The 22,545-nt window shown below is 41.3% G+C and overlaps 2 protein-coding genes across 2 annotated transcripts; both read left to right on the plus strand.

Annotated features, from left to right (window-relative positions):
- The first annotated feature begins 3,515 nt into the window (after positions 1-3,515).
- On the plus strand, positions 3,516-7,794 carry timm10 (translocase of inner mitochondrial membrane 10 homolog (yeast)). The gene is made up of 2 exons (XM_071517546.1): positions 3,516-3,724; positions 5,875-7,794. The coding sequence occupies exons 1-2, from the start codon at positions 3,654-3,656 to the stop codon at positions 6,068-6,070; spliced, it is 267 nt and encodes an 88-aa protein (XP_071373647.1). The 5' UTR covers positions 3,516-3,653; the 3' UTR covers positions 6,071-7,794.
- Positions 7,795-8,122: 328 nt separating this feature from the next.
- On the plus strand, positions 8,123-22,263 carry unc93b1 (unc-93 homolog B1, TLR signaling regulator). The gene is made up of 13 exons (XM_071517533.1): positions 8,123-8,303; positions 9,924-10,040; positions 10,642-10,783; positions 11,409-11,562; positions 11,664-11,825; positions 12,897-13,026; positions 13,546-13,639; positions 14,908-15,032; positions 16,952-17,134; positions 17,528-17,801; positions 18,348-18,466; positions 18,935-19,057; positions 20,238-22,263. Exons 1-13 carry the CDS (start codon positions 8,301-8,303, stop codon positions 20,520-20,522), a joined length of 1,911 nt encoding a protein of 636 aa, XP_071373634.1. The 5' UTR covers positions 8,123-8,300; the 3' UTR covers positions 20,523-22,263.
- The last annotated feature ends 282 nt before the right edge of the window (positions 22,264-22,545 follow it).

The following is a 22,545-nucleotide window of genomic DNA, read 5'->3' on the forward strand; positions in this document are numbered from 1 at the left end:
AAAGTCAGTGATGGAACAAAGAGTCAAATCAACTTGAGCGTTTGCTCGGTCAGTTTGTCAAGCAACAATGTCTTGGCGAAGGAAAGGGAAATGGCCACCAGTTCTTGGAACATGCCATCCCAATTTGCAGGGGAACCAAATAAGCTGTCAACCATCACAGAGAGTCGGAGAGAGAATGCCAGAGGCCCTGGGGCCCTTACGAAGTCGACGGGTGTGAATGCTGCTAACCAAACTCGGATCAGAACTAGAGGTTTCTTAAGAAAAACTCAACAAGGGACACCAAGTGACATCAGCCCAGAAATGTCAGTAGCTCCAAGACCCGTGGTCAAGAGAACTGAGATTGCGAACAAACAAGACACCCCTAAACGGAAGCGTGGAAGACCGCGGAAGATAAAGCTTGAAGATCTTACCTCTCCTGACTGTGCTCTTCCCTTCACTGATAACAAGGGCCACAATGGGGACAGTAAGCAGCAAATTTATGAACAGACGATGGAGACAAAGGAGTTGCAAGAAAAGGAGGACAAACCAAAGAAAAAATGCAGGAAAAGGAAGAGGCATAGAAGTCTAGAAGTGGAGGTAATTCCAAGGAATATGACACAAGACGCAGTGAATTCAGACCAAACTTTGTGTCAGCCCTTGTGGGGGATTTCAGCCCAAAGCCTTGAGAAATCTTCTGTTATCAGTGAGGAGCCCTGTAGACAGCAACTTAATGGGGCATGCAGTCCGGGGGGCACAAGTGCCCTCAAGCCAAATATAAATTGGAAGAGGACCTTAAGTCCAGAGAGTGCTGATAGGGCTAAAGCAGATAATGACACTGGCATAACCCCGGCAGACGAACACAGGGCGACCAAACGGACGCCAACAGTTACTCTGAAGGAAATTCAAAAGCTGATAAAACACAGACACTTCAAGACGAGGAAATCAAATGAAAACAAAGAGAAGAAAAAATCAAGTGAAACTGTAAAAACTGTACAAAGTGAAGGGAAGGCTTGTGATAAAACACCCAGCAGTTATGAAGAACTAGCCAAGGAGGCGGAAATGGACGTAGACATTCATCAGTCTCAAGACAGAGGTGGGATTAAAACATCTGATGTCATCCTTGATATCGCATTTGATAGAAATCAGTATCAAAGCTTCACAGCTGAGGATCACAGATCACAAAAAGATGACAAAAGCACTCAGATAAAGAGTGACGGGCCCCAGAGGCAGGATCAAAACAACAACGAGGTATCGACTGAAACTGAAAAAGAAAGAGAAGAGTACAGCAGCATTGATGCGCTGGTGAACAATTTATCATCAGATGGAAAATCATCAACAGTGAAGGGAATCGTGGAGTCCCAACTAACTGGCAAGGATAACAAGCATAATGGATATATGAAAGCAAATAAATTAGCCAAGATGGTTCCTATGACCGCTGCTGCAGAAGTTGAAGAAGAGGCACCTCTGGAACTGAAGAGGAGTGTGATTGGGCAAGTGGACAAAGTGGACTTTTCTAGTGAGGAGATTGCTTTGTTTTTTGAGGAGGACTGTCCAGTAGCTTTTTTTTCAGCTACAGAGGAACTGAGCAGAAAAAGAGAAGAGGAGGAAAACATTGATGTGAAGGAAGAAATGGAGGCTAAGATGGGAATTGACAGAGGAGGTGAGATGGAGGATCCACTGAAGAATAAAGAAAAAGGTAAATTGCTTTTTTGTTTTTTTTTTGTCTGTGGTCATGGTAGATTTTAGTTTTGGGATTATTTTTATTAAATTTATATTAGATTATTTTAATTTTGTTATGTACTAAAATCAATAGACATGCAGTCCTGCAGTCAAAACATCAATTTTCAATTTCATTTTCATTTTACCCAACCTAAAAGTTACTCAGCAACTTATTTTCTTATTGCCTGGATGTATTATCAATATCAATATTGTAATTTTCTTACACAGTGGAACCTTGTTTATCTGTGCCACTGGGAATGGATGTTTATTCTGGGAAATGAAATGTTTAAAAACACTGACAGGAGCAAAGATTTTTGATCAAAGCTTATGAAACGCATACAGAGGCATTCTGAAACGGTCGATATAGAGCTATTTGGAGTTTAAATGCTCTTAGTTACATGTATGAGCAAGGATATTCCATCAGCGTCACAGTATATTTTTGCATCACCACATATTTAGTTCGTTTGTTTAGCAGGCGGGTTTAGAAGATGCCTCTAGATGTCACTGAAGAACTTAAGCTTTTATCCTATTGTCACTCAAAGTCTTCCAGCCCAAGTTCTGCTTTTCATCCCCCATATCGTCACATCAAACTACGGAACTGAAGATCTGATAAACAAGGTGCCACAGTAGCTTGAAACTTCTGTAATGTAATTTCCCTCTTTCACTCCCACAGTACTGCAAACGCCCACTAGCCCAAGAGTGTCAAACACGGAGCAGTCTGCATTCACTGATGAGGGCTTTAGTCGTGATGATAGCCACCTGCCTCAAGAAAACAAAATGGCTACGGCCTGCGACCTGAACCCCCAGACTCCTCAGAGAATCCATCAGCCGTTGCCGGACGTCGGTAGGGTCGGCGTGGGCTCAAACTGTGACCAGGAGGATGAAGAGGAAGGCGAGGTGGACGTTCTAGTTTGCTCCCCAGACAAAGGCCTGCAGACCGGAGAGTGTGCGGGGGGACTTGACATCATGGAAATGACTCCAGAAGAGGAAGAGGATGAAGACGTGAATGAGATTGATGTGACTGGAGATGAGGCAGAATAAGCAGCTCTCCCTTTGCTTTAAGTACTTGCTGTCTGTGTGTAGCTTTTACTACATTGTGTGATCTGTTCAACTGCAGTGTGCCATTTGTAATGTTCTGTTGTTGTTCGTACTGTATTTCTGTTACTCAGGTTCATGATGACACTACTTACTTGCCAAATGAAGTGCATTTTGCTGTGAAGCTATGTAAAGAAGTTCTTTGCTTTGCCCCTTTTCTGTTGATCTTCACCATCAGTCGAAGTGTGGTGATCCTAGGCTGTGTACATACAAGGCTGCCAGACTTATTTTTGGTTACATACAAATGGTTCAAATGGATGATTCATGTCCTTAAATAATTTGGTAAGTGATAAAAGTAGGTAAAAAAAAAAAAAAATGTTTTGGTGTTAACTGCAGTACCATCTATATTTGTCCACTATTTTACTAATTTTACAAATTGATTGAAATTAGAATTCGGTCTGTCAGACTCATTAAGATAGAGAAGCACTTAAATTGTTTACCTACAAAATTATTCATAATTACGTATGGGGGGGGGGGGGGACTTATTTTGAGCCTATTTTTTCATGTAAAATAAAGTATAATTTATTAAAAAAAAACAGTCTGACATATGCTAAATGTCACGGGTGTTATTCCTAGCAGCATCATGTTTTAGGCTACATTTGTAAATTAATAAAAACGTCTTAAGCGATCTAGACAGTACTCATCGTCAGACGTTTTGAATGCAACTTTATTGACAGCGGAAGTAGGTGCGTTTTCACCGCTGACCGTGGGGAAACGACGCACGTGTTTTTCTTCCAGATTTGAAGGTTACGGAGAAGAAGCCGCGGACAGGATCGTGGGTGTCCGCCGGGAAGGGAAGGGTCACAGGACGGTGTGTTTTTGGAGAAAGCCGGGTGTGAGTGTTGCACTGAAACGCAGACATGGATCCTATGAAGGCACAGCAGCTGGCAGCGGAGCTGGAAGTGGAAATGATGGCTGATATGTACAATCGGTAATGCTTTATATCAAGCTAGCTAGCTAGCTATTCTCCAATATATCTTACTGTAAACTGCCTCATGGCCTTCATTCATATTTGCATCCACCTTCTCGTACAAATGGTTTCACGTTTTGCATCGACAGTACTTACAAGGCCAAGAAGCTATACGTTATAGAGCACATCCTTGGTTTGCTAACGTTAGTTAATTAGTTAGCTAATGCTGATTAATTACTGTCAGACAAGATCAATCGAGCGAGCGCTAATATACATTTTATCTTATAAGGCATTTCGGGTCTCATGCAAAGCGTCTTGTAGTGAGTGCAGCTGTACAATAGGCTTACATTTCTAAATCACCAAATGTTCGAGCAACCAGCAATAAGGAGTGCAAGGGTCTGAGCTAATATCTTATTCCTGTGATCATTGAACGATCGATTAAAGATAGAATGGATGGGGATTAATAGAATAAGAGCTAAGAAGAAAAACCAAGGGGTTTTCTGAGACGGCACTTACTAATGTGTACGTTTATTTCTTCTTTTTTTTAACCCACTTATTTCTATTCAGGGTCACGGGGGCTGGAGTCCATCCCAGCATGCATTAGGGGAAATGGCAGGAAAAACACACTGGACAGGTTGCAGTCTTGGTTGCAGTCCATCACAGGGCTAGATAGACAGACAGTCACATTCAAACCTATGGCTCCAATCCACCTCTATAGACTTAGCTGAGGTGGGACGTCATTCAGCGGGCAGAGGGTGATGTGAAGTTATTCCCAAAAAGATAACGACAACAAAGTAATCTTTACTTTGTTGTTCTGACCAAGTTAAAACTGGGTGGCTTTATGACCAGACTGGTGCAATGAAAGGAGAGCAATGCAACTGGTAGTAGCAGAGTGCAAAAAGGGCTGGTATATGTCCTGGAGATATGGGGGGTTGGATCCTTTGCAGCCTTGCACGCCAGTGCCTGGGTTTTCAGTTTGATATGGACAGCCAGTGATGGAGAGTTCAAGTCCAAGTTTATTGTCACATACGTTTAAAAATTACAATGTACATTCAAATGCAATGAAATGCATCTGCCCTGGCTCTATCTCAGCCCTTAAAAACTATATATAAATAAGATAAATAAATAAACAATAAATAAGAGATCCCACAAATAATAATCACTATGAGTTATGTAAAGTGCTACTGTTCAGTAATCTAACCGCCTGGGGGTAAAAACTGTCTTTGAGGCGGCTGGTCCGAGCTCTGATGCTCTGTAGCCGTTTTCCTGAGATTGATGTGACTGAGATTGTGGGAGAGGGAGAGACATAGGAGAATTTGGGACGGTTGAAGACGAGGCGTGCTGCAGCACGCTGGATGAGTTGTAGGGGCTGGAGGGAATGTTTCAGTAGGATGACCAGGAAGGAGTAGCTGTAATCCAGACGGGAGATGACTAAAGCTTGAATAGGAAGCTGGGCTGAGGACTGAGCCCAGGGGGAAATATGGAGAATATGGTCAAATGTGCTTGTGTAAGTAGTAGTGAGGTGCTGCTGCTCACTCAAGCGAATTAAACTAAACGTGGTAGCAATGGGGAAAAAAAGGAGATTCAGGACAGCAGCTTGATCCTTCTCTCATGTTTACAGGGCTTGTGGCCCTGCTGGAGCTCGCTCTGAAACATTTTCGCCAATAATCATCATTCAATGAATCAAGTTGCCATCCTAAATCTTATTTATTTCCCATTGCCAACAGCTAAAGCTTGTGCTAGCTAGTGTTGAAATGATTAGTTGATTAATTGACTAGTTGGGCTTTTGGGCTCTGGCAACTTGTGATGGGCATTTGTCATTGTTTTTGACATTTTATAGACTAACTGATCAATCGATTAATTGAAAAAATAATCGATAGATTAATAGAAAAATGAAAATAGTCGTTAGTTGCAGCCCTAGTGCTAGCTGTCATAAGAAATTGTGAATCCTGTTGATTGAGCCAGTCTGCTACACCTGCAATAAAAATGCATCAGTTACAGTACATACTTGATTTACTCTTATTTGCATATCATTCATCATTATAGTGTATGGATTATGTGCATTGTGAAGGACACTGTGCCCTTATTCTATAGCATGCCTTTCTTTCAACTGTGCATTAGAAGCGTAATGTTCAAGAATCTGACCGACTCCCACCTTCCCTCCCTCCCAGCATGACCAACGCCTGCCACCGGAAGTGCGTGCCCCCCCATTACAAGGAGGCAGACCTGACGAAGGGTGAATCTGTGTGCCTGGACCGCTGCGTGGCCAAATACCTGGACCTCCACGAGAGGCTGGGGCGCAAGCTGACCGAGCTCTCCGTCCAGGACGAGGAAACGATGAGGAAGGCGGCCGTCGGGAGTGGCTAGAGAGGCTGATGAAGGGGAAGAGAGGAGGAGAGTTTTGGGGGGATTGGAGGGGAAAATGGAAAGGGGTTAACGTATCTGGTTTCTCTAGATGAGAGACTGCTGTTTCAAAGAGAGGGGAGGTTGGGTGGGTTGCTTGGGTAAAAAAAAAAAAGAAAATAAAAATCTTAACGGTCATATTCATGCTGATGAGGAGCCAGTGAGAGAAACTGCCTTCTCTGCCGTACTGGAGGATGATGCAAAAGACAGGCTTGGAGGAAGCGGTGGAGCACTTGGTGGGGTGGGATTGGTCAAATATCGCCCTCAGATGTGTTGACTGAGGCTTGTACAGCTTACATGGGCCGTCCCATCTGTGAGGTGAGCGGTTGGAAAGACAGTATGAGGACATCTTGAAACCGGTAACAGCGATCCGTCAGCCTCCTCTGGCTCTGGCAGATTTGTTTTACATACAACGTTGCCCTGTCCTCTGGAAGCCACCTGAGATTTGACTGGAAGGGAACAGACCTGGGTCATGTAGTATATGTCGCTGTCAGGTGAAATCCCTGTATCTCCAAAATGTCATGTTTTCAGGAACTAAGAGAAACAGCCTTGTGTTGATTTGATCATAATGCATTTTTGACTTTATCCCGTGGATTTTCTTTGATTGGAGCATGTAATCCTTCAACTGAAAACATGAAAGTGAAAACATGAAAATCACCAAACTTGGAGATACATGGTTTTCACAGGACAGCATTATGTAACAAAATGTTAGTGCTTGTTTTCATGTGCTTGGAGTACTAGAAGGGTGGAGCTTACCGCATGAGGACGAGTCAGATGGTGTCAGTTAAGTCGTCAATCACAGAAAAGTATGCAAAATTGACTTTCACATACTTCCCTGTGGTGGTTTAAGGTTGGTACTCATTGTATTGTCCTGTGTGGCAAACCTCCACCCATCTGGCACTACAGGCAGGTTAAAACAAACACTAAGAATTGTTTGCGTAATGCTGTTTGACCCAGATCTGGAAGGGATTTTTTTTTTTTTTTTTTTTGGAGCATGGGTCCTGTTCATAAGGTTGCAACATAACATAATATTCAGGTAGAGATGTAGTGTGTAGAGCAGTTGTTCTTCACAAGTATGAGTTGTCTGTTATGCAGACAAAGAAGAGTCACTTCTGTACAAAACCTTTCTAACTGAAATACAGTAACAAATAATAGTAAAAAAAAAATAAAAAAAATACTGCATTTCTCAGGTCTTACCTGAGGAATGGAAGTGGGGAGGGGAAGGGGGCGTGTGCTGACAATAATTTATGTATGGAAAAAAAATGTGGTTTGAGCCAAAATAGTTTCTTTTTGTACGAGACACTATGCATAGTTTACTGTTCTTCTTCGGCACAAAATGTGCTGTTTTTGGCTCTGTACGTCACGACACCACAGATACAGACTGCCAACAGGCTGATTTTGGTTACGTGGACATCAGTTTAAAAAAAAAAGTATATATATAAGTTATGATGGACTTAACTTTGTTGCAGTCGTTTTTCATGCTTGTATAGACTGTGTTGTGTCATATGTCAGTGGACCATGTTTTTGACTGTGATATATTGATTTTCCATGTACTGAACCACGTTGTGTGAGCAGAGGGGTTTTATCTGGTGAGCGACAGGGCTGTTCTGCTCTGCTGGGCTTTTTATCTGTGTGTTGGTGAAGCTGCACAATGTTATCTCGGTTATTCATTAGCCTAATAAAGTTGTCGTCCTTTATTTTAACAGTATCGGTGTTGTCAGTGATGTTATAATACAGAAAAACACACATCCTCACCAACACAAACACTTGCAATAGTCAAGCTTATAGGTTCAAGTTGTCTTTATTCCAGCATTAATAATAACAATAACTTTATTTTTATAGCATCATACAGACATATAATGTAACTCAAAGTGTTTTACATGAAATTACTGGATTAAAACAATTAAAGAGAGGGAAATGCAGGAGAAAACACATCAGGGCTTTACAAACTGACTCTGCACCTTTAAGACAAACAGTTTGGCCGATTCAATGAGGAAGTGAATTCGGGCTCTAGTTTCGTTTCCCTCGCGAAAGTTTTATTTATACCGACACCCTTACACCAGAAAGGGGAACTGTGTTTGCAGATCATGAGAATGGGTCAGTGATCAGTGATCGGTGCTTTCGGTCTTACAGACACCCAGGTAGAAACCCAGGTTTCCAGTCCGGTAACAGCGAGGCGCCCCATGCTGGAAACATGGTAGGCTAAGTGTTTTTCATTATGTTTGTAAATGGGGAAAAAGTGTTTATTCATGGGTAGCTGTCTGTGAAATGATTCCGCACAGAGTAGGATATAACAAGTAGACAACGATAGCAGTTGCAATACATTTTAAATTAATTTGTATTGTTGGCATAGTGCAAAAACAAAAAATAGTAATATAGTGATTGTTCGTTGGGACACGTTGCCAGCTTTAAAGAGTTTCACAGACCGTAGTCTACTGTCACACTGGGTGAAAAGATAACAGGACCTCACATGAAGTGGACAAGGACAGTGCAAGGCATAAACATAGCATAGCATACTGTAAAAATAAACATAGGATGTCCTCATAAGCAGAATGTGAATGGGCGCTGTGGGTGCCTGGCACCCATGGCCAACTCTCTAGAGAATCCCTTGGAATGTGGCCAGATATTGGTAAAAAATGATTCATAAGGTAAACTGGAAATGTTTTAAAGATGAAATCTAGGAAAATTAGTTTGTATTGTTGCTGTGATATTGAGGCTCTTACAGCTAACTTGAATTGTTAAACAGCCTAAATACACCAAATTTCGGCTATGTTGTTGTTTTGACAGCTCACTGGGAATTAGTGCTGCGTTTTCTGTAGGCTAGCATTGTGAATTTTAACTGTTTTTTGTATGATGATAAGGCCCTTTTAGACCTGTAACATGTAACCAGCCTATGCTTTGCACCCATATACATGAAAGGCAAACTGGATGCTGCATCTGTACAAAAAAGACATGAAGTAGGCCTAAGTCTATTATCAATTTTGTAAGGATACGATAAAGCATACTAGGCCATGTAGGTTTACAATTTTGTAAGTGTAGGCCCAATATCATAGGGATGTTATAGTGATAGCCTACTATAGCGTACATTAAGTTTATAAGGCACTATTATAGCCTAAAAGCCTTCATTCGAGGGTGTAAGACCCTCATTTACAACGGTGCCAAGTTACAAAAAACGAAATAATAAGAAAACAATATCAATCAAATCTATAAAAAAAAAAAACTTGAGTTGTACAGCTTGTAGCCTACAAGTTACAAGTGCTTTACTGAATCATAAAAAGAGAGGACCACGGATAAAATAGTATAAAATGAACACAAAAAAACAATTACACCTGAATAAAACTTAAAACAAAACCGGATAGGTGGAGAGAGCCCTCTAGGATCAAGAAGACCAGAGAGGATAAACTGGTAAAATAACAAATAAAACATAAAACTATGAATAAAATAGGCGAATTTTGCGAAAGTCTGTTCTTGGAAGTAGCCTACGTTTTGAGGAGTGATTTAAAAGATGATAGCCTACTGATCTGGCTAGCCTTAGTTTCTACTCTGAATGAGTACCAATTAGATTTGTATTCTAAACATTTAGAGTACAAATCTGAGTATTACCATAGTCAATGTATATGGTTTGGGAAAACAACATACATTTTGTTTTATCAGCATTTAACACAATCTTGAGAGCAGCTACAGTCTTCTATTGAGTGCCACAGGCATGGCAAGTCCCTATAGGGATATTATAGCAGCGTGGTGTACAGTGTGGTTATGGAAGAAGATGCAGTTTACAGTCAATTAATCCAATGCACCGACTCATATTGGCCACCAGATGGAGGCAACCGACCGAGAAGACCTGGTCAGGGAGGCCGAGCAACCTGCAGCGCCTCCTAACGGCGGCATCAACGAACTGCTGAATGTGGGCCAGGAGGGAAACATTCAGGGACAGGTAAACTCCAGCAACACCAGCAGCTTCTGGCCTCTGTACAGTTCGTATTTAGCAAGTATTTTCCTGTGCACATGCATACAATCATTAGGACTACGGAGGCCAAACGAGTTACAGGCAGACACAGCAAAATTGACATCTCAGCTCATTTTAACACACTATTTAACGATAAATGGGTGATATTAGAGTAGATAAATCTGTTGAATCGTTTAATTTACACATGTATTCATAAACAAGTGTAACATTTTATTTTATAACCCAGAATTAATTATGCTATTTGGACTCTGGACTCTCGGCAGCAGAAATATTGGGGTTATAATAAGAGATCTGATAACATTTAGACAATTAAAATTGATTTTGTCGCAACAAAAACTGGTATTTAGGTGGTCTAAAAACACTACAGAAGCTAGAGTCCAGTGGACTTCTACGGCCGGTTTGGAAGGGAAAAGGCACAAAAAAATAAAAAAAAATAAAAATCTGTACTTGTCTCCTGTAAGACTCCCTCAAGTTTTTTTCCCTTACAAATTATATCACTGTTAAGCATTGAACTCACTTCTTTGCATTTTTCCCCTCCCTTTTCCCTCCTGGTTTGTTTTTCTGTCAGATGGAGGAGTTTCTGGGCCCACAGGCAGAGTACGATGAAGAGGAGGAGGAGAGGAAGTACTACAGGAGGAAGAGGCTGGGGGTCATCAAGAACGTCCTGGCAGCCAGTGTTGGAGGCATGATCGTATACAGTGTATACATGGGTGGGTATTGATTTAAGAGTGTGTGTGTGTGTGTGTGTGTGTGTGTTCAAGTGTGTTTATTTCTCATATACACAGCATACACAAGGTAAACATATGGTCCGTTTGACTGGTGCTGACAAAAAATGTAGTTATTATAAGTCGCTTTGCGCAAAACCGTCTGTTAAATGACATAATGTAATGTAACATAAACAGTGCAATGAAATGCTTGTATGCTGGGTCCTGTCAGTATAAAAAGAATAGGGACATATAATTCACAAACATAAATAAGGAATTGAAATACAGAATAGGATTAAAAGTTAAAAGGAAAAAAAAAACAAAAAAACATAAGAACATAATAATGTAGTGCAGGTTATGGCTACTGCAGTGATGTGACATAAAGTGTCATAGTCTTCATAAAGTGTCTGAAAGTGGACAGTTGTCATGTGACCGTGTGTGTGTGTGTGTGTGTGTGTGTGTGTGTGTGTGTGTTTGATGAGAGAGTAAGATGACAGATAGTAAAAGGGAGGGTGAAGACATTCAGGCAGACTTGCGAACAGGCAGATAATAAGTTATGATGTTATGATAATATGTTTTTACTTTTATCATTTGTGTGTGTATGTGTGTGTGTGTGTGTGTGTGTTACCAGGCCTGCTGCAGATGCAGCTGATCCTACATTACGATGTGACCTACCGGGAGGTGAAGTACAGCAACCTCGGACTGGAGGACATCGACCAGAAGATGCTGATGGGCATCAACGTCACGCCCATCATAGGCCTGCTGTACACTCCTGTACTCATCAGGTAGACACAGACACACACACACACACACACACACAGAAACAGAATGCATGATGCACTCACGACTCACCCCTTCTATCACCCTCTCTTTCTCTCTCTAACAGGTTTCTAGGCACTAAGTGGATGATGTTCCTGGCTTCGGGAATCTACGCACTTTTTGTCTCGACCAATTACTGGGAGCGTTACTACACCTTGGTTCCGTCGGCCGTCGCTATTGGTGTAGCCATCGTGCCGCTGTGGGCCTCTTTGGGGAATTACATCACTAGGTAAGAAACAGGAAGAGGAGGGAGAAGGGTGGTGGTGGTGGTGGTGGTGGTGGTGGTGGGGGTGGGGGGGGGGGGGGGTGGATGGGGTATGATGTGGTTCATATGTTGCCGGGGCTTGATACTCCCCTACACTTTACCTCACACTATCTGCTTCAAACCAGTGCTGTGAAATGAGCCATATGTTGAAATGTGTCTGTCAGATGGATGTAACGAGTGATGCTTCAGATGTCACACTGACACGTTCCAAATGGGGCTGATGGCAGAAGAGGCAGCTTAGGAACAACTGATCATTGATTATACTACTGCTGTCTTTTAAGAAAATAAATAAAATAAAAAATATATAAATATAAATACGGACCAAGTTACAGCTCAACCTGGAGTGTATTCATCTGTTTTTCAATTATGTGATTGTGCATAGACATAAACATGCACAGATGACTACACACACACACACACACACACACACACACACACACACACGTGGTTTGCACATATTATCATGTATTGCACATTTCATGCGTAAATACATCTAAGTCATGCTGAGAGTTGTTTTTTTTTGCCGTTAATATGTCTGTATTCGCACTGTTGTTCATTGTCTATCTCTATTCTCATACCACACACACACACACACACACACATACACACGCACCTCAAACACACATGCATGCATACACACACATACGTGGTTTGCACATATTATCATTTATTGCACATTTCATGCGTAAATACATCTAAGTCATGCTGAGAGTTGTTTTTTTTGCCGTTAATATGTCTGTATTCTCACTGTTGTTCATTGTCTATCTCTATTCTCACACCACACACACACACACACACACACACACACACACACATACACACACACACGCACCTCAAACACACATGCATGCATACACACACATACGTGGTTTGCACATATTATCATTTATTGCACATTTCATGCGTAAATACATCTAAGTCATGCTGAGAGTTGGTTTTTTTGCCGTTAATATGTCTGTATTCTCACTGTTGTTCATTGTCTATCTCTATTCTCACACCACACACGCACACATTCACACACGCATTCACACACAGGATGGCGCAGCAGTACTATGAGTATGCCAACTACAAGGAGGAGCACGTGCAGGAGCAGAAGAAGCTTCCCAAAGGAGCGTGCCACAACTACATCATCATCTTCCAGTCCGTCTTCTACGTCATCTTCCACGTGAGTCTTCAACGGTCAGACCATCTTTCATTTCACAACAGTTCAAGTTAGTTTATGTTGTTTGTGAGCTTGTGTCAGTGGTTCTCAACGTGGGGTCCAGGGACCACCAGGGGTCCTTGAGGGGGTTGCAGGGGGTCGCCGGCGAATTGATGAATTGTTAAACTTCACCATTATTTAATTTGTGAACACAATTAGAGAATGTAGAAGAATGACTATTTTGATCATAGCGTCACTGTTATCTCTCTACCTACAATACAGATAGTCATTGAATTCTGGACAAAATTATATCTAACAATAAAAATATTCTCAGATTTGGGTCCGAGAGACAAAATCTCATCAAATGGGGGTCCGTGGCTCTAATGTGCAGTAAATTAGGGGTCCTTGATATGAAAAAGGTTGAGAATCACTGTGCAGATGGATGGTGGGGCTGTGTGTAATTTTTCAGAAAAGATGTTTGCACAGCTGCAGAAATCAACAAATATGTACATGAGTCCATGTCTGCTCTCTCTTCCTCATCAGCTGAGTTTTGTCTTTGCGGAGTTCCCCATGCGTCTCTTCCTCCACGACTACCTGCATCCGTACAACCACACTCTCTGGCACGTCAAGTACTGCGGTAAAGACACCTGTCACTTCACCTCCACTGCTGTTGTCCTGTCCCTATTCATCTCTCATGATTCAACAACTTCAAAATTAGATTAAAAAAGTAAAAAAAAAGTGCCATCTTCACACCCAAAAAAGGTTAAATTTTCTGTAGAAAATTTGTTCAACTTGCTTCAGTGTGGAAACTTAGAAAGAATTCATTAGAAATTAGAAAAAGTTTAAATACTTTGATTACTAAAGCAATTAATTTCTTAGCCAGCAGTCCTTTAGTTATCATACATTGAAGAATAGGTAATAATATTTTGTAGTTGTAGTAGCAGTAGTTATAATAGTAGTAGTAGTAGTATTAGCAGTCATAGTAAAAGAAACATTAGTAGTATTTGGGCTAGCAGTAGTAGTAAGAGTAGTAGTAGCAGCCACACTATCTTATGTAACTATGCTTGGTTGTAGTATTACAACTATATTAACATTGAATGATTAACTTCAGCTCAACAGTTTTCTCAGAACAGATGCATTTTGGCAATGAGCTTAATTTTAACTGTATAGTGCAAAATTTAACTTTTCTGGTTACTGTTTTTCTGTATGAAGTGTGTGAAAAAAAGACAACAGCTCAGTTTTCGTTCCCCTGTAGACTCATGACTTTATAAAAAACGTTGCTTAGGCATGAATACACAATACTTTGTGTCCACCAAACGCTGTTTTTTGTAGGCAGCAGGGTGCTTGGGGAAGCACTGGCTGGCCTCCCACTGTTGCTATGAAACTAGTGAAGTGCAAAATTTTTTTGCAGAAGCTGAAATGTTTTTCTGGCATGCTGAGCTTGAAAAAAGGTCTCATTTCTGGCAACAGTGCTTCCTTTTCATTGTCAACAACAACAATAGAAGCCAGCACTGAATAGAAGTTTACACACAACCAAAAAAAGACTTCTACAAACTCCAAAACCCATGATCAGACACAGGCCCTTGTTTTATTTATAACTTTCTGCTGCTCTGTTCTGTGTCTGATAGTTTTACTCACAACTTTCCATTACACATTTGAGCAACTTTAGTTCACTTTTATTGTTGTCTATCTATTTCTGAAGGGTCGAGGGTGAATCAGTAGAAAGTTGATAAAACCTGCACAGTATGAGCTGGTTTTTCACACATGCAGCGTCATCAGGTCTGGTTTGACGAAGATCCACGCAGGACTGAAACGGTGTCAGTTGTTTTCCACTTCTCCCTCTCTAATATACCCAAACTCCTTGTCCCTCCCGCTGCCTCTTCATCTCCACTCTTCCGCTGCTAGGTGCGGAGATCAAAGGAGTGATCCCGGGCTTCAACACCACTGTGCTGACGAAGCTGCCGCGCTCCATGCTGCTCATCCAGGTGGAGAGCGTCCTAATGGGCTTTGCCTTCCTGGCCATGATCATCGTAAGACACCCACACACACACACACACACACACACACACACACACAACCCTGCAACAGTTGATGTGTTCAGGTTGTGTGTGGCTTGTTCTGTCTGTTCTGCTTTGCTCTGCTTGTTTCCGTTACATTTAGTACATTTTTCATTTTAGCCATTTAGCTGATGCTCTTATCCTGAGCGACTCAGAATGAGTGCAGCACTCTGGAGTAGTAGAATTTATTTGTTGGTTTATTTAACAGGGACAGTGCACATTAATAAACATTGCTGTAAATGTGCCGGAGTTAGCCAAGAGGCTATTTTTCATCTGTAGTCCCTGGACAGATGTTAAAGTTATTGAGATCATTTATAAGCATGCAGAACAATAATATTATTTAATAATATTATTATTAATGTTAATCACAGACATAAAAAGCATGCACAGTGTATAAAATACATAAATCAGTCTGACACAATAAAAGCAAAACCACAATAAGACATGCATGCAGGTACATGAGGGCAGGCTGGCGATAGCAAGATAGCGACAGGTGACAGCAGACGGCAAGGGAAGTTCAGCACAGACAGGCTGAGGACAGTAAGGTGCAACTGAGTTTTAGTGCTGACAGAGCTGAGTACTAATTAACCGTTTCTTTAAATGAGCTCAAAATAAACCGTATGTGTCCAATTCTCTAATATTTGCTGGGATGGAGTTCCATTCTAGTGCAGCTTTAACAGAGAAAGCAGACTGACTGAAAGTACTTTTCCTGAGTGGGATAATGCAATCCCCTCGTGCTGCACCTCTGGTGAACCGATATGCAGTTGTTCTTATGTTGACAAACTGTCTGAGCGGAGGAGTCGTCAAGCCATATATAATCTTGTACATAAGATGAGCCTCAATTCCTAGTTCGCCAACGTTAAAGGCAACCAGTAGTAAGGAGTACATGAGTCAGTGCCATAGTGCTTCCCGTGGCGGTGAGAGCGGTCATGTGAAGTGCTGGGAAAATAAATAAGAGAAATTAAATCTGGGGAGCAAGGTTATTATAGTAAACTAACACTAAAACTAAGAAAAAAACTAGGTGTTAAATACAAAGCCATTGAAACGCCAGAGTCCTGTTTGGGATTATTTTGAGCTAAATGAGTTGAACTGTTGTGTCTGCTAGTGCATTTCTTTTGTGCAGCACAAATCCACATGGTACCAACTTTAAATTATTTGTGGATGTAAGGAAACATGTTTGCATTATGCAATACCTTTTGCAAAGGGTTAGGGTTCTATCATTATGCCTGTAAAAAATACCAGCCCTACCAAAAATATTAAAACTAGAACTAAAACTACCAAACCCACTTTGAAAATGAACTAAAGCTAAACTGAAATTGAAATAAAAATTAGCATATAAAAATTAAAACTAATGAAAAATCCCAAACTTTAACAACCACGCTAGGGAGAGAGAGATTGTTTGCTGTTATATTGAGTTGAATTATTTTCTTAGTTTAATTGTTTTTCTAACAGTGGTGGGTGGTAATTAGTCCCAGTCTAGCTTTCTAGGCCCGGTTGCAGTGCTAAAACTATTCTTGCTTCGGTGCTTGATATAATACATAAGGTCGGTTCTGTTGTTTGTGTTTTTTCAGGGAATTGGGCTAGATTACAGTGATACATTCCTTTTCACATTTCTTTTAGCAGCAGTCACAGACCCTTAGCTTCAGCTGCTCACTGCTGCTGAATGAATAGAGAGAAACCACTTACTGCTGTACTTTTTCCTGCCAGTGGGCAAAGGTGATCTTAGAGGGCTGTGAAGACTTTCAGGGATTCCCATCCTGTTGAGTGTCGTACTTCACTAGATTGTGTTGCCAGTGTTGTGGTGTGGTGTGTTTTGGTGAGTTATGTTATAGCTGTCCCAGTCATCCAATAGGATTCGAAGTAAAGCGATCGCTCTGTGTTTATACCCACAGTTCCTGGTGTTGTGTGGAGCAGCTTACCGGCCGACAGAGGAGATCGACCTGCGCAGCATCGGCTGGGGAAACATCTTCCAGCTGCCTTTTAAACACCTGAGAGACTACCGGCTGCGCCTGCTCTGCCCCTTCTTCATCTACAGCGGCTTTGAAGTGCTCTTTGCCGTCAGTGGACTCTCCCTGGTACAAAGCTGTCAATGGACTTTGTTAAGCTGAGAGTAGCTGTTACTTGCATGGCCAGTTTTATGTACTTTTTTCAGGGGGGAAATTGCAGAAGTGCAGAAGTGCAAGTGTAAAAGCTGACTCAAATTAAAACGTGCATATTTGCAATTTAGTGATGGGGACAGTGGATATGGACAGTTTCATATGGGTCTTATGGTTTCATTTCATTTTCATTTTACATTTTTATTTTTTACATTCATAAATAACAGAGATATCAGAGACAATATCATGCTTTAAACAACTCTTGTATGTGTGTGTGTCTGCCTGCCTACCTGTCATACTTGCTCTTTCTTTCTTTCTTTTTCTTTCTTCCTTCCTTCCTTCCTTCCCTCCTTCCTTCCTTCTTTCCTTCAGTCCTATGGTGTATGTGTGTTGGGCCTGAAGAGACTCTGGCTCCTCATAGTTGTCTATGGCCTCTCCTGTTCCCTCTTTTCCATCCTCTCTCTCTCTCTTCTGCGCCTCCCGCGCTGGGTTTCTCTGCTAGGGGGCGCCGCCGTGCATTTGGTGCTGCTGGTGGTTCTCCTGTGTTGGTCTCCATACAGGGGCCAGCCAAACCTCCTGGCCCCCCTTCTGGTGCTGTCTGTGCTCTGGGGACTCGGCACGGCCCTCAACAAGACCGGCCTGAGCAGTGAGTAGCAGCAGCAACACGCATGTACACATAATCGCACAAAAACATGTACAGACTGTACTCTATACCAAACACTGCAATATAAATGTGCTGCAGTACAATTGATATACACTACCGGTCAAAAGTTTGGACACACTTTTTTCTTTCTACATCAAAGACATCAAAACTATGAAATAACACAAATGGAATCAAGACCAAAAAGGTGTTAGACAGATCCAAACTATCTTATATTTTAGATTCTTTAAAGTAGCCGCCCTTTGCCTTGATGGAAAGGCAAACGCTTTGGAAAGAAATTCATACATAGGATCAACTTCACAATTTATATTTGTCTAAAAAACAAATTTCAAGCATTTAAGCATAAGCCTTTAGACCAAAATGGCTTTAAGATAATAAATAAATAAATAAACATAGTATATTCAATCAGGTGTGTCCAAACTTTTGACTGGTAGTGCATGTGTGTACATGTGCATTCAGGTACATCCAGGTGTGCATGTTCTGTCTGTACTGATCCGGTCCTGACTGTATGAACTCCCCTCTGTCTGTCAGCTCTGCTCGGTATGCTGTATGAGGACAAGGAGCGTCTGGACTTCGTCTACACCATCTATCACTGGTGGCAGGCCATAGCCATTTTCATAGTCTACCTCTGGTCCAAACTGCCTATGAGGGTGAGTGTGTGTGTGTGTGTTTTGAGAGGGAGTAAGTGTGTGTGTTTGTGCACTTGTATCCGTATTTGGTACTGTGTTCTTGTCTTGTGGACAGTACAGTACAAAGTGACATCTTCACACCGACCAATAAAGTATAACAGAAAGTAACAATAAATTATGTTACTAACATCCTTGTTTGATGCAATATTGCACTTTTACAGAGTGGTTCCCGTACATTTTGATGAACTTCAGTAAAGATTTTTCATAAAACAGATAACATTTTGGAAATGAGCTCTTCTTATACAGACTCAGACAAAGATACTATTATAACTGCACAGTGTGAAATTGCACTTCTCTGGATAATGTTTTTCTGTACTGTGTGAAAAAAGACAACTGCTCAGTGCTCTTGTCTTGTGGAGAGTACAGTACATCTGAGAATCTGAGAGTTTAGAGGAAAAATGCATATTTCCTTGCTTCCCTCCTCCTCAGGCCAAACTCTCCATCCTATTGGCTACTCTGCTGCTGGCCTGCTACTGCTATTGGGTGATGGAGCGCCGCCTGGCCAGGAAGGTGCCGTTCAGACTGCCTCGCATCCCTCGCCCACGGCACAAGGTAACCAGTCACAGTCTGGTATGAGTGACCGCTTGGATCTACCCAGGTCACAGCCTATTTCCTGCTTTATCCAAAGGGAAAACATCACTGCTAAAGATGCCTCTGTCTACTGAGGAATGATTAAAATATGTTGTTTACAGTCCATAGGGAAAGTGTACTGGTTTAGCTCAGTGAGTTGACTAAAACCACTAAGGTGCGGAGTTTGATTTCCACTGGGGCCATCCATGGTAAAAATGCATGCACTTAAGGCACTTTCCTCCATTGCAAACAGTATATAGGTGTCCATTTGACGTGTGAGAATAAGCGTCAGGAATCGCACTGTATATGTGTTATGTTTTGTTTTGTTTTTTTTACATTTCAGCACTTTAAACAATAAGAAACATGTTTGTAAATACTGCTGCTTTACATATCCTGTTGACAAAATGTAAAATTCATGTTGGAAAAAAACCCCCAATGTGGAGTGCTATTTAGGAGATTTGTATTACCTCCACTGGTGCTCTTTCAGAGTGTTTAATGCACTCAGGTGAGGAGTTAAGAGGCTTTTATTCCATTGCGGCTCAAACATTAAAGTCCCTCTTACTGTGACCTACGTATTGCAAAAAATGTATTTAACATTACATTACCAGTGCACTAATGTACCTGGTAAAAATACACAGAGAAATCAGTTTCTCTGTTTAAACCTGGGTGTTATGTGGCCTTAAAAATTTTGTAAATCCAAAATGTCCACCTCGGTATATATCGAATACCTGATACCTTCAATGAGTTTACACTACCATGATTGTGATGGTTGGTTTTGGCCACATAGCTCTGTTAATTGCGTTTAATTTCGTCGCCATGGTAACAGATGTTGCTGTGAGCCACGATGGAAAACCTCATGTGCGACACGGTGCTACAACTGCAAAACAAGCGCACATTTCTTTGAGATAACGCTGTAGTAAAAAAGTCGGAGATCTTCCATGACATAGCTAACCGAGTCAATCCAGCTGCACGTGTAAACCTTACAGACGAACACGTGACGAGTCACAGCGGCATTATGAGAACGTTTTCATCTGGAAACCGGAAGGTCGCTGCTGAGGTCTCCGTAGCCGAGTTTTACTGCAGGCACTTTTGACACAAGTGCCTCACACATCACTGCCTCCTCCTCTCAGTCATCACTATAATACATTATTTGTTTCCTCAGGTCAAAGGCTACCGCTACCTGGAAGAAGACAACTCCGATGAGTCAGACTCAGAGAACAGCGAGGAGGACGAAGAGGAGGAGGAGGAGGAGGAGCAGGAGGAGAGGGAGAGGGATGATGAAGAGCAGCAGGCGGAGGAGATGGGAGCAGCGGACGGGGAGGACCGGGGCCGAGGCGCAGGGGCCCAGGCCAGGAGGGGGGGAGGGGCCAGGGGGTGCCGCCGGAGACGGGAGGAGGACGCCGCCCATGGGCAGGAGGGCGAGAAGGAAGAGCGTGAGGGAAGATGAGGGAGGATGAGGGAGGAGGAAGGAGGGAAGTGGAGGGGAGAAAAGTGGACAGAAGAGGACAGAGATGCAGGAGGGAAAGAGAGAGCTAAGCTAAGAGCTAAACGCTGCTTCTGTGAGTCTTTGGACGCTGGGTGAAGATACGCCACGATCAAGATGAGTCATACGTGAAGCATTTATACTACATACTATACTAAACAAAATATGCAAAATAAAAGCTGTAATTAGCTATCCAACAATAATTAAGACAATGATCCTTTTTTTTCAAGATAAAAGATAACAACGGATTGTAAATAAACTGTTATGGAACAATAATGAGGAAAATCTTAAAGGTCATCTCTATGGATAAAAATACTTTTACAGACAGCTCATTTCTTGGTTTATATGCTGCAGCTTTTGTGGCTCATATTTATGAAAGGGTACCAATTATTGTGAGAGGGCAAAAAAGTTACTTTGGTTCAAGGTTAGATAGTAAAATTACTTTGTAATTTGCAAACTTTTAGGTTGGAGAACTTATCTGCAAAGAAATAATGAAAAGTCACTGAAAGAGGATGAGGAATTGAATTTCTAACTACAGGGTGAAGTTGTGTTTAGAATAACACTTTTGATGGATTCAAGAGCCTGGAAACTGGTGGTTATAAAATAGTTCTTCAATTGCATGTGTAGTCATAGCTACAGTATATCTATGTTTACATTCAACACCTTGACTTGTGCACATTAGTAAGCTAACTTTAGACATTGTCAGAAGCTTGAAACTTTCTGGTTCAGAAACGGTCTGTTTCTGTTGGCTCAAGTGTCTTTATCTTAGGATTACTTGTTGTTCAGTTAGAGTTTTAGTGATAACTAACTAGGACTGGGTAGAGCATGTTTGTAAACTCATGTTTCAATTAGTCTGAAAAAGTCTTTAAAATTACCTAATTTAAGGCCTTAAAAAGTATCAAAATGTCTTATGTACAGTTATAAGAGGTCTTATCTTTTCACTATGCAACAATGCTTGCATTTGCACTGAATGTTGACTTTTACATAACAGGGTTAGTAGTGTAATGCAACATACTGTACTGTATATCCAGTATATATATCACCAGGAAATTAACTGACATAAAGTTCAATTCATGCCAGTTAATTTCCTGGTGTAATTTGTCTTATGCTACTCATTTATAGATTCATAACTTAAATGTTCAATTGGAAATAGCCTGGGTTTGCTTTATCTTGGTTTTTAAATTGGCCTTAAAATCCATTCCAAAGTAGAAAGTGTTCCTGAAACCTGCAGATACCCTGCAAGGACCTCTGAGCATTAGCTTGAGCCCACCTGGATTTCTGTGTCACTTTTGGGACATTTTAGTTGGTTCGAGTCTGTCAGGCAACATTAAGAGAAAAGCAGGCCCAAGCTGTAATCCACTCAGGACTGTGAGCTGTCAGATATTCATGCTGATATATTTCAGATTTTTTATAGACTGATGTAGATGAGAGTTGGTGTTGGTTCACTTTCAAATTCAGACAGTATTTACAATAAGACACATTATTAACCCAGTTATCAGTAGATGGAACATAACCCAAATTCTATAATGGAGATTAAACATTTTTGTACTGAAAATCCACTTCTTGAAATTTTAGTGAACTGATGCCAGTGCTACTTTATACTGTACTGATCCCCATGAAGTACTTTGTTGTTTATGTAACATATTAGACCAACAGTGTGTGAAATCATTGGCTGCATTTGTACAAAAAATTCATTTGAAGCTGACTTCTGCCGTCTGTGATTGTCTTTCCCTTGTCTTGCTGTGGGTGTTGCGTTACGAAAGACAAAAACTTATCGCCATGGAAACTTGAAAGTGAGACCAGTGCCAAGTAACAATAACAAGACCAAATGAACATGTTTCATTGTAAGTGAGAAGTGATATATGTCTGCCTACATATTTATAAAGGTAGAGTACATCTGTGGAAGGGCCTGTTGGGAGAGTTTTTCATGCTCATGCCCTCTTTAACCCGTGACAAGTTTCGCTTCCCTGAATAATTTCCACCTGAA

The sequence above is a fragment of the Centroberyx affinis genome, unplaced genomic scaffold (genome assembly GCF_046629955.1).
Source record: "Centroberyx affinis isolate AG114_WGS23_722 - 3 ecotype Tasmania unplaced genomic scaffold, CSIRO-AGI_Caff_v1 ptg000501l_1, whole genome shotgun sequence".
Classification (NCBI taxonomy): Eukaryota; Metazoa; Chordata; class Actinopteri; order Beryciformes; family Berycidae; genus Centroberyx; species Centroberyx affinis.